This window comes from Miscanthus floridulus, chromosome 8 (genome assembly GCF_019320115.1).
Source record: "Miscanthus floridulus cultivar M001 chromosome 8, ASM1932011v1, whole genome shotgun sequence".
Taxonomy (NCBI): domain Eukaryota; kingdom Viridiplantae; phylum Streptophyta; class Magnoliopsida; order Poales; family Poaceae; genus Miscanthus; species Miscanthus floridulus.
In genome coordinates this window covers 124,115,296-124,127,853 of record NC_089587.1, presented here as the reverse complement: position 1 = coordinate 124,127,853, position 12,558 = coordinate 124,115,296, and the positions used below count along the sequence as shown (strand labels likewise).

At 44.4% G+C, this 12,558-nt stretch overlaps 1 protein-coding gene across 1 annotated transcript; it reads left to right on the top strand.

Annotated features, from left to right (window-relative positions):
- Positions 1-2,606: 2,606 nt before the first annotated feature.
- On the top strand, positions 2,607-5,698 carry LOC136473475 (thioredoxin-like protein CITRX, chloroplastic). The gene is made up of 4 exons (XM_066471116.1): positions 2,607-2,984; positions 3,084-3,206; positions 5,099-5,179; positions 5,292-5,698. The coding sequence occupies exons 1-4, from the start codon at positions 2,730-2,732 to the stop codon at positions 5,406-5,408; spliced, it is 576 nt and encodes a 191-aa protein (XP_066327213.1). The 5' UTR covers positions 2,607-2,729; the 3' UTR covers positions 5,409-5,698.
- Positions 5,699-12,558: the final 6,860 nt, after the last annotated feature.

Genomic DNA, 12,558 nt, shown 5'->3' with positions numbered 1-12,558 from the left:
TATCGTTTTTGACATATTGCACTTTATTTTATTCAAAAAAAGTGAGGATAAACATAGCATTGGCCATACTCCTACACCATTGCCTTTTCACTGATGAAAAGAACATTACATGCACACCTAAAAATAGTTTTTTTTAAGATAAATATATGGAGACGCTCAAGATCACATGCATATACTATTCAAAAGAATAATTTTACGTTCCTACACTCAAACCGCCATCTTCCCCTTTTTATTGTGAAAATTAATATCCTACATTGCAACACAGACTGACACACTGGTTTGTCATTTTCATAACTATTTTTTATACAACATCAAAAGTAATGATCGAGTATAGTAAGAACATCTATGTAAAATTTCCTGTAACTTTGATAATCACAATAACATTTAATTCGGCTGTATGCTTGTCGTATGAGCGCTGGTTTGCCTGATGTAGAATCTATCGTTGCATTGGATAAGGCAAGGGCAGATTTGTCCAGTCAAGAAGAAAAGAAAATAAAAAGATAGAAAATGAAGGCAAGGGAAAAAAAAAACAATCTAAGAATTGTAGCCCGGTCCCCGATTTGTCAAATTCTCGAGGAGGAACTTCTTAAAGGACACTCAACTTTCGGGATAGCCCGGTTTTCCCTTTTCATTATAAAACCAAAATTTGAACCTCCTTACTTTTTAAAAATATTTGTTTTTGCATCCCGAGCGGATTTGGAGGTCGGTCTTGTGCAACGTGGCATCAAGTCAACAACGCTATCAGCTACGAGGGGTAAACTGAACTTTATTGTACTAAACGTGAGCTAAATAGGATCAAGTATGATGTTACACCATTACATGACATTTGTGTTCTTGTCAAAGTCACCTAAACTTTTCCATAGTCCAGGTCATCGACGTAGAGTAATTATAATAGATATGAGAGCTTGCACTAGCAAATAAAAATCAAAATATGTCCATAGAACACTCAAATAGTTTTGATTTGGGCACCATAAAATAAAGCATGATTTAGAAAAACTATGAAATTAGCTTCATAATTTTTTTTATCAAAACAAATTTCATGGATTTTTAAGATTAAACAAGATTTTAGGATCTTTAAAACGCATAAATTTTTAGAGGAAAAATTATTCAAAAGAAATAGTTGTTGTCTAATTTACATCCTTAAATATCAAAGAAGTTTGATTTATCACCCTTACGTAGCTGACCTGACATAATAAAATCGTCATCCAAAACCGTTCATGTTGTAAAAATAAATGGTTTTAAAGTTGAGAGAGGGTTAAAAATTCAGTTTCATAAATGGCACTGCAAGCGCCTGGACGTTCGGACAGACCCCCGCGTCCGAACGCCCGTGGCTGCAGTTCGTTTGTGCGCCTCATGCTGCTGCTCTAGAAAACTGCGCCCCACTTTGTGCCTCTGTTCGGACGCCCATGCCCCATCCGCTTTCCGCCCATGCCCCCTCTGCTTGACGCACCCGCATGCCGCACATGGACCGCCTGCGCCGCTGCCGCCATCGCCCTCCGCTTCCCGCGCCCGCTACCGAGCAGCGCTAGCTCCATCCCTCCGCTCCCCAATGCACATGCACGATGCCCAACAGCTGCAGCAGGTGGGTGTGGCAGGGTGGGTCATATTGCAACATGTGCAACATTCCGATCCACTTTTGAAATATTCAGATAAAACACTTGCAACATACGTACGAAACAGCTAAAACACTAGCAACATGAGTGTGAAACGCTTGCAAAACACTTGACACTCTTGAAAAAAACCATTGCAAACATATGTAACATTTAGATAAACACATTCGCAACATACGTATGAAACATATGCAACATCCAGATGAAACACTTACAACGAACGTCTGAAAAACAGATGAAACATTGAAACAAACACTCGAAACATACGTGGATAGCCATTGCAACATGTGCAACATCATGATCTACTTTTGCAACATCAAGATGAAACACTTGCAACATCCCGATGAAACATCTAAAATACTTAAACATGTGCCGCGCAATGTCATCTTGCTGCTTAGATGAGGTTACCCGAGCAACGCCAAGGTCGAGGTCCCCGCCGAGGAGGTCCGAGTTGATGAGCGCCCGGAGGAAGTCGTCATTGTCGTCCCCCGCGCTGCCCAAGACATTCGGCTCATCGACCATGCCGGCGTCGACAAGGTTCTGTAGAAGGAGTGGGCGTGGCGTGGCGGCAGACGCGGCACGCAGCAGCGAGGCGGAGTTAGGCGGGCGTCGATGAGGTTCTGTAGGAGAAGTGAGCGTGGCGTGGCGTGGCGGTAGAAGCGGCGTGCATCGGCGAGGCGGAGTGGGGCGGGCGTCCGATGTGGTGAAGCCACGGCGAGCGAAAGCAAACAGGGATTTCTGTCGATGGAGATTTTGATGCAAGGCAGAGATGGAGGAGAGAGTGTGGAGGAAGCGGGCCGGTTGCTTATTGGGCCGGTAGCTACGCAGGCCTAGGAGCGGGGGCTTCCGGATGCACACGTCCGGACGAACGTCCTAATCATAGCATTAACGTTTCATAAATGAGGATAAAAATTGGACTGTCACAAAAGTTAAGTGTCAAAGAAAAAGAATATTTTTCACTTCTCAAGTATCTCTACAAACGAGATTGCTGGTTTACACAAAGCCACTGGCAAAAAGGCGTACGTCGCCTTGCTGGTTCAGCTGCAATTGAAACCCCAGTTCCACGGAGCCTACCGGATAGGATTTGTCTCCCCTCCACCGCGCCTCTCCGTTTCCGCCATGGCTCCGGCCGCCGCCTTACTGTCGGCGTGCGCCGCTGGTTCCCTTCCCCGTGCACCCTCCCTGATCCCGGGGCGTCTTCTTCTCCCCGTTCCGCTCTCCCCCGCTCGCTGGGACCGCTCCCGCGGCTGCAGCCTCGTTAGCGTAGGCGCCAGCACCCGCCGCGCGCCAACCCTTCGACGGAACGCCTCCGCGGAGACGGCGGTTCCCTACGTGCCAGGCTCCGGCAAGTACATAGCGCCGGACTACCTCGTGGTACGCAGCACGGTTCACTGGATGGCAAATCTTTCTGCGCCTCGGCAGCAGTCGGTGAGTTCGAATCTGAGCGGTGCTTTGCATTGTTCGTGGTTGCAGAGGAAGGTGTCGGCCGAGGAGGTGCAGGAGCTGGTGAGGGGGCACAGGAAGGTGCCGCTCATCGTTGACTTCTACGCGACCTGGTGCGGGCCCTGTGTTCAGATGGCGCAGGACATCGAGATGGTGAGCCACGCTCCCTGCCGGTTTTCCATCCTTTTGGTTCTGTTTGTTGCTGTGTGACTGTTGTTATCTTGGCCAACACAATGCCTGTCTGTGAAGTTGCAACCAATGAGACCAGTGGTATAAATGAGTTTTATGTGCCCGTCAGTGTCACCTTCAGTGGAAACTATGCGGTGAAATGGAAAGGAATGTGGTACGCAGCTATGCTGAGCATAGGTTCCGCTGGATTAAGCAATTATATGCGGAGCTTCTGACAATATATAAATACCTTCATTGGACAATTTAGTCTAGATTAATATCAGACTGTATATTATTTGGGAGGAATTTAGACAGCTTGGTAGCTGGTGTAGTCTGGTATAGGACAAGTCGAGAAGGCCTCCGAGAGGAATTTAGAATTTAGACAGTTTAGCTTCCACCCCTGGCTGGTGAGTTCGCTGTGTGAGGCCGCCGGCCATGGTGGCGCCGGCGACGATGGTGGCGAGGACGGCGGACCGGTGTGCTGGAGGCCGGATCCGGTGTCGTCGGGTCCGGATCCGTGTGGACTACGACTTGCGGCGGGCTCCTCTCCATCCTGTGGTGGTGTGGGAGGTCCCGGCGGTCGCGCCGCCCGGCGGCTCGTCTACGGCTCGACGGATGTTGGTTTCGGGTCTACGGCTGCCGGATCCGGTGCTCTCTTGGCCGGATCCGTGCGGAGAAGCGGCGGCTCAAGGCGACAGCAGCTTCTGCGGCGCTCCACCGCCGGCCATGGTGTGCTAGGGCAGTACGGGCTAGCACCATCTGCTGCGGCAACAGCTCCCAGGTCGTGGCCGGCGGCGACGGAGGCTGAGCGGCATGGCGAAGTGGGCGGTGTGGGGCCGACGGACGTTGCTGGAAGTTCTGCGTGGCAGGGTTTGATGCTGGGACTGCTCGGCAGGGGTTGGGACGGTGGTGGGATGGGCGACTGGGGCTTCTACTGATCCCGGCCCTCTCTCCCCATCACCTGCCTTTCCCCTTTCTTGGGCTAGTTTCGGTTAGGCTACCTCTACGGTTCTCCAGTGGCGGCGGTATGGAGGTTGCATGAGGTCGGGGTGAAAGCTTGGACGACGACGTCTGCGGACGCCGTGCCCTCCTTGGAGGCGTCCTTTCCTACCTCTTCTCCTACTGTGCTGGATCTTGCAGGTGAAAACCTTCCCTTGGTGGGCTAGCTTGTCGACGCTCCTGGCGTCGTTTCCTTCTTGAAGGCTTTGCTAGGTGATCCAGTTTCTGTTGTGGACCTGCTTCCCCATGGATGATGGTGCTCGGTGCCCTAGGGCGATGGTGCTTGGTTCTCCAAGTTTTTTTTCTTTCTAGTTGAGGTATTTTAGTTGGTTTTTCTTTGGCGAGTTGTTGTTAGCTAGGTCGATTCGACCAAGTTGCAAGTGGTGGTGTGAGTTGTGACAGTTGTACCAAAGTTGTACAGGATGAGTGGGGCACTCTTCTCAGTTGTATGGTTTTCTGGCCCAGTTTCCATTCAAAAAACTGGGCTGACACTTGCCTTTTTCTTTCTTCGTCTAATAGAAAATTGCGGCAAAGCTTTTGCCGTCCTTTCTAAAAAAAAGAATTTTCATCTGACTTCCCCAAACAGATATTAGTATTCTTAGCAATTAGTGATCCTTCTTTTGTTTCTTTTGAAAATAATGTGAAAAGGTAACCAAGATGAAAAAATCTTGATGAAAACCACTTTTGGATTTCTAGCTTCTATTAAAGCATAATCAATCACTTGGGGATTCTGTTTATTTATTGCTGGTATCTTGAATATTGGAGCTGTTTGCACTTATGTGTGCTCCTTTTTTTTAGGGAAAGAAGATTATCTAATTGCTCTGCCTATGTTGATACATCATGCAGTATCTCTAAACAGTCCTTTCAATATATTGCAGCTTGCAGTTGAGTATGAGGACAATGCCCTGTTTGTGAAGGTGGACACAGATGATGAATATGAGTTTGCAAAAGACATGCAGGTACACCCAAGATGGCACTCATTCAAGCCAACGAAGTGTTGATTACATCCTTATTTAGGTTTCTCCTATTTTTTTCTTCAATTATTAAAGTCACTAATAATGAAACATTCAGGTAAGAGGGCTTCCGACGCTTTATTTCTTCAGTCCAGACCAAAACAAGGATGCCATACGCACTGAGGGGCTAATTCCTATGGATATGATCAGAAACATCATTGACAACGAGTTATGACAGCTGATAGATTATTGTATTAGGCACATAGGCAATGCTTTCTTTTTGTAGCAGATGAAAATTTTGTCATGAGGCTAAGTATTACCACTAGGTACTAGTTTGGTGTGCTTGATGTTTTGTTTTGCTCCAATGGTAAGGTTTCCTCTGTGCAAATTGTTACTCTGCTGTTTTTGTATCGTGTTTTGTTTTTATCCTCGTCAAAATCTAGGTTATGTCGTGCTGTTGTTGGTTAGGCCTGTGTGATCATTTTCATCCCTCCAAATGATAAGATGGCTTTGGCTCACACTGGTCCTCGAATTTTAATGGAACCAATTTGGTCCTTGAGCTGGCATTCGGGGCTTAAATTTTGTCGAGAACATGGGATGGTACGGTTATTGATTTTCTCACACATGGATGACTTATGCTTGCAAGGAATGAGACCTGCCAATTCGACGCATGGATGGTTGAAGGAAAGGTAATTAATGGTACAATGGATATAAGAAAATTAAAATGAAATATCCACCCTCAATACAAAAGTTCCATTCTATATTGTATAAACCCCCCATCAATATGCTTCCTACTCGAGCACCCAAAAGGAGGGCCCCTACTTTTCTCCTTAGGCCCTCTTCCCTAGGGTTCTCATGCCCTACTTTTCTGTATGTTCTATTCGTCTTCCTCCCTTTCCACCCGTGTCGACACGGATCTCTTTTCTCTTCTCGCTCGTGCACCACCTCCACCATCGTTGACCTAATACCTAACTCGAGCCCCCACCTTTCCAGCTTCACCCCCACTTTTCTTAGCGGATTAAAGAGTCTAGGAGGAACCCTAGGTCCGGCCACCGGAGCCCTAGTCTGCTCGCCAGTGTTCGATCTCATTGGTAGCCCACCCGTGCTTGACTTTCCCTCGGTGCCCTCCTGGATCTGGTATGTCCAAGCTCGACCTCCCCTCGGCACATTCCTCAGATCCGGTTTGTCTAAGGTCAACCTCCCCTTGGCATCGTCCTCGGTTTTGGTCAGCTCGAGCTCCATGGCATACCCAAGCTCAACCTCCCTTGATGCATCCTCGCCTAAGCACTTTGGCTCCCTCCCTGACGGCGGCCTCCCAAGTGCCTTTGTACCGAAGCTCGGTCTCTCTGGTGCCTTTTTTGCATGAATTCAACCTCTATGGCTACCTCCTGTTGAGCTCAACCTCGTCGGTGTCTTCCATCCTGAGCTCAACCTTTGTAGCAACATCTTGCTTAAGCTTGACCTCCCCCTCCATCTCCTGGCCAAGCTCAACCTCCCCCTCCACCTCTTGCCCAAACTCAACCTCCCGGACAACCTCAAGGTGAATTTTAGAGTGCATTTCAGTTACAATTCATGGTTTACATACTTGATTCTCAATTCATGGTTCAATTGATTTCAGTCATGGTCCACTTGGTTTTCAATTCAACAATAGCTTCGGTGGATCAAGTGGTGCAATGGGTGGTGATAGTGAATATCACACCTGGCTTTAAAGACAAATCGAATGCAAATCACATGCTTATAAGGATTAATTTATTCATACATATGTGGCAACATTAACAAGATACATTGTAGTATTTATTACAAAACGATGACTTTATTACAAAATAACCCAAGGATCTAAAACAAAATTGTACAAACTTTTTAAATATCTTCTATGATATCTCATGATTCTCACGATGCCATTAATCATAGTAATCTCACTTGAGCACCCAATAGTTAGAGTACTCCCTTCACTTTCAGTTGAATTCCCTACTTTATCAAGAAAGCTAAAGCTCACTTGTGTGATTTTAGTCTTCTTCTCACTCGAATTTTCTGCTCAATCCAAAGATGCCACATGGGCTTCTTTCCTAACTCCAGCTAGATTAAAGTGTAAAAATCATGTGATGAATATAGTTATATCACATTAATTTGTGGTATTAAGAAATCTGAGTGATTTGGTCCTCTAAATCATTTTTTAGATAATGGAATGAACATGCGGCTTCATCCTCGCTCATTAGTGAGGAATCAGACCACATTATTACAAAGAAGCTCTCACACTTATGTTTAAAGCAGACTCACAAAAAAGATAGAAAATCAGTTTGCAATCCTAGACATAATGGGCCATCCATAAGAGGAAAAAAAATACCAAAGCCAATGTCTCCAGGGTCTGACAAGCCTTGTTGACACATTCTTTCTTTTCTTCACTTGGCTGCAACTGACCCAAAAAGGAACCAATGCGTTCCCTGAATAAGACCTGCAAAAATATTTTAGGACTACATTTGTCAAAAACACTATCATTTCTAGTGAGCCATAAGGTCCAATAGAAGGCAGCCGCCCCTACTAGTAATAACAAGCTTGAATATTTTCCATGTTACCTTATACCAATTCCCAAAAGGGTTCCCCACAGAACATGGTGGGGTAATACCAAACACCATATGCAATGCACGGCAAAGAAATTTTGCATATTTACACTAAAAAACAGATGTTGAATAGTATCAAAATTACTGCAGAAGCAACAATATTTGCTTCCTTGCCAATTTCTTTTAGCTAGGTTATCTTTAGTTAGTATTACACCCTTTTTGAGGAACCAAAGAAATATCTTAATTTTAAGTGGCAGCTTTATGTAGCAGAACCGACTAATTTATAAGAGCACAAGTACAATAGCAGCCCGCAAACGGTCGCACTGTCATACTTGAGCCAATGTAAACCCGGTAGTCCGTCGAGTGCCACGAAGAGTCTCGATTAACCATCAACATATAACCAAGATCGTACATGATTCAATATATGATGAGTACAGGCCCGATCTTCCGAGAGGTAGCCGATAAGTTCGATTTGTGGAGATCTCGACGTTGGCGATCCGGCTTCAAATCAGACATGATTCGAACCCTGCAACCGTTACACCACTGCTCCGTTGGTTATCAACCAAGCACAACTTGATTGACCTCGCCAAGAAGGCTTTTCCTGTAAGCGAATCGAAGAGCACAAGCAAGAAGGTAAAACACGCAATCTGAAATTGCAAATATGAATGACGCGAATATCAATAAAGGATTCAAGAACTCGGTTCCAAAGGACTAATCGACACAGTGGAGGAGATCAAGAACGGGGGCCCTAGATCACTGTAAAAGGATTTGTCACCACAGTTACAATGAACGATCCAGTTTCTCGATGGAAAACTAAACTCTAAACAAAACCCAATTGTGTAGCAGCGGCGGCGGCTATGTTTATAGTCTAAGACTCGACTTAGGGTTGGGGACGGCCAGGGGTTGGGCGCCCACAACTTGGGCTTAAGGCCCGACACGATACATGGCCAAGTTGGCCCAAATAGGTGACGCAGCACCTTGCCGTGGTCACACAGAATGATCCACGGACCTTCTGGAGCTGGGACCAGATCCAAAACGATGGCATCGTCGTCCCGTTTCCAACGCATCCAAGAATGGCCCGTTTCGATGTCGTATGAGGAAGTTATGACCGAAACAGTGACGACGTGTCTGCTGAATCCGAGGGCAACGTGGCAGCTGAGTTGGGAACGAATTAGAACTTGGGGAAGACCATGGCGTCGGTGTGTCCAGTGTGGCGATGTTCTCATCAATATACATGTCACATGTTTCATAAAGTTTATAAATACAGTTCATCCATCAGAGTATAAACTAAGGTTATTACAAACCGAATTCAGTAAAATAGTAGCGGAAGCAAATTAAAAGTTTGAAACCAACATCTACAACATTGTTTAAATATAGTGCCAGCCCACGATCACACTTCTACAAAAGCATATGAGAGGGATTAATCAGAGATGCCTGCACAGGGCTCACTCCTCGTCCACGGTAGGATAGAAGCAGTTCTTGCAATAGCCATGATACACTGTACCATTTGCAACAATGGGAATAAAACCCTGAGTATAAGAAGGTACTCAGCTAGACTTACCCATCATAAACCAAAAATAAAGTGACTTTAAGGATTATGCAAGGCTTTATAAGTGGAGCTAGCTTGACAACATTTTGCATAAAAAACTTACCAATTCAAGTATACAATTATAATTTGGTCATCAAGTTAATTATAGCTATTCATCTCTATATTAGCAACTAGCCTGTGCCAAACATGTGGTATATCATTTAGTAGCATATAGTAGTAACCATAGTTGGTATAATAATTCCATGTTCATCATAACCATCATTCCATAATATAGATACTACGATGTTGGAGCTAGCCAAGTTTATCACTGTCCGGGAGAGATGGCGATTCGAATCGATTTCAACCAGCTGGAAATTTATTCCTAACACAAACCCAGATAGACCAGATCAATGGTCACCTTAGGTCACCTTTGGTACAACTCAGGTCCATATTTTGCGGGTTCGATTAGCGCCTCACAATTAGGGACAACCAGCTGCCAGGATGTTCAGGCCCAGGCCTACCCTTGGGCTCACGTCTGGCTCCCCGCACATCCTTACTATCATCCAGAGTGCACACTTTTATAGAATGGGTCCTGGCCTGAGTTGAGCTACTTGGCTTCACGATCAGAACGAGTTATCCGGCCAGCTAAGTGAGAGGCATGCGTTCAATCTTGTCAGAAGTGCCAACAACGGTGTGGTCCTTAACTGGCATAGACGGAATCACATGGGTCAACCCACACAGACTCCGCCCGGCTTCCATTTACATTTCCCCATGGGTCTTTTCCACTGATAGCAAATATAGCCAACCGTGCTTCAGTATCCACCTATATATCTTAGGTGATAGGAAATCACCCAACTTCTACTAGTCTAAGCATAGCTAAGCATATATTCGATCCTGGACCTACATAGGGTTAAAGGTATATGTAACTGGACAAGGTAGTTCTATGCATCAAGTGTTTCTAATCAACTCTTATAACCTAATGCATCCAACATAAAGGATTCAAAGTGATATTTTGTAAAACATAGGAGACTTAGAATGCTCCGAGGCTTGCCTTTGAGGAAAGAGGTTGGCCGATGGTCAAGGCACTTAGGGAGGTCCTCGAAAGTTTGCTCCTCTTCTCCTAGAGCTACGGCCTGAGGTGTCTCCTGTAGATCCTCCTCTTCTTCTTCGTTGAACTCCAGAAGAGTTATCCCTTCGGACGATCCTATATGCATGAGTATGAAATAAGATATCACGAATGCATATATAATGACATGTATAATATGATATGATGTGATGAATGCATCCGCATAAGTGTTTTCAATAGTATTGCATTAAGATGATAACAAGTTATATTTTCTTTTACTGAGTAGGTGCATATCTCTTCTCTAGTAACTAAAACAAACACTTATGTGAATCATTCTCTGGACTACAAGATATTAGCCACTTGTTTTGACCATAACTAGAGTTATACACATCAAAATAATATGGTTGTGGACATTCTAGAAAGCTTATGAAATTACCTACAACTTTCTTTTAATCATCTCAAAGTGATTTAGTAGTTATCTAGGTCAAACAATTCAATCATTCAGATCTATCCAGAGATAAAGCATTTCTGACAATAGACTTCTAACAGATATAATTCTTGAACCATAAGGTCGATGACTATTAAAATTTAACACAAGGTAGATAAGTAAGTTATCTACAACTTTATTATTAACCATCTTTACAGAAAAGATAATTATCATCATGAAATCATCACCACAACCAAAACTATATATGCAGCCATCTAGTTGAATTATAAGGCAATAATTAACTAGTTGCATACAACCAATTACTTCTAAGCCTAACTAATAACATTAACAGATCATATGCATCACAAGAACCACCAAAAACATCTTGATTAAATATAACTAATTTATCTATATCCATTTATTAATTTCCTTAGATAATACAATGATTTAAAGGATAAATATTTCCAAAGCTCAATAAATTCTAAGACAATTACAGTAGTCTAAAAATGACCTTATTAGTCTATTGTACAAATTTCATGCCATTTGGATAAGTATAGCTACCTTTACAAAAATGACAAGTTACATAGGTTTATTTTAGTAAAAATAGTTTAGCATAGTGAAAAGTGTCAAGCAACAGATTTAATATTTTCTTACTTTCCTCCTAGCATAAGAATACAGTGTAAAAATTTCTATGATCATATGTTATGTATTTTTACCCCCAATTAATTTCACTAGAAACTAGCAATTAATTAGGATTAAATATGAAGACAATATCTCAAGTATGCTTACTATAGGTTTAATATTTTTCCTAGCTAGAGCATGTCATCATAAGACCATAAAAAATTGGAATCATAATTTTATCACTTTCCTAGCTCAAGTTATGCATTTTACAAGATATAAACTACTTTAAAAGCACTTATCTTGCTCAATTTAATTCTCCTAGAAAAATATCCTAAACTGTAGATTTCATATTTTTATCAAATACTACACTTCATGAGGAACCCAACAAAATTTGATTCACCAAAATTGGACACTTCTAGCTTGAGATATGAATTTTTAAATTTTGCATGTAAGTCAAGAATATCACATTTCAATTTGACTTCACGGCTAAGTGCACCCGGTCCATGCACCCAGAGATGCTGACAACTGGACCCCACGGTCAGTGTGGCCCCACATGTCAGTCACACAAAACAGAGCACGATGGTTGACCGGCCATAGCTCGTCGCCGGCGGTGAGATCACCACCGATGGCTTTGCCTCGATGTCCCGCATCGATGGGTGCGCTTGGTTGGTCCAGAGACTCGCTGGAGTAGGCTCGACGGTGGCCATGGCGGATGGTGGAGCTACGCAGCGGTGTTCCGATGAGCTTCGGCCATGGTGAGCTTAGACGAGACTCGCTACAACTACGTGGTGACCTATCAAAGCTACAAGGCGTAGGTTAGGGTTCAAGGTGGCACCGGCAAGCTTGGCAGCGTGCATGGCACCAGGGTAGTGAGAGCACGATGACGAAAGGCCTGCTTACCGCTCCAACGAGGCCTGCATTGGCCTTAAGGTCCTATCGTGAGCTAGACCTAACTTCATCCTAACCCTAACATGCGAAAGGAGAAGGAGAGCGAACAACCTCGGCCACGGCCATCTCAAACCTATGGCGGCAATGGCGGCCATGCGCGCGCACGTGCGTTCCGGTAGGGACATGGCGGTAGAGATTAAATGGGTCATGGCTTGAGCATCTATGGCCTATAGGGAGGGCAAAACCAGAGAGAGAGAGAGAGAGAGATGGGTGGGGCTTTGGTTGAGGCCGACCACG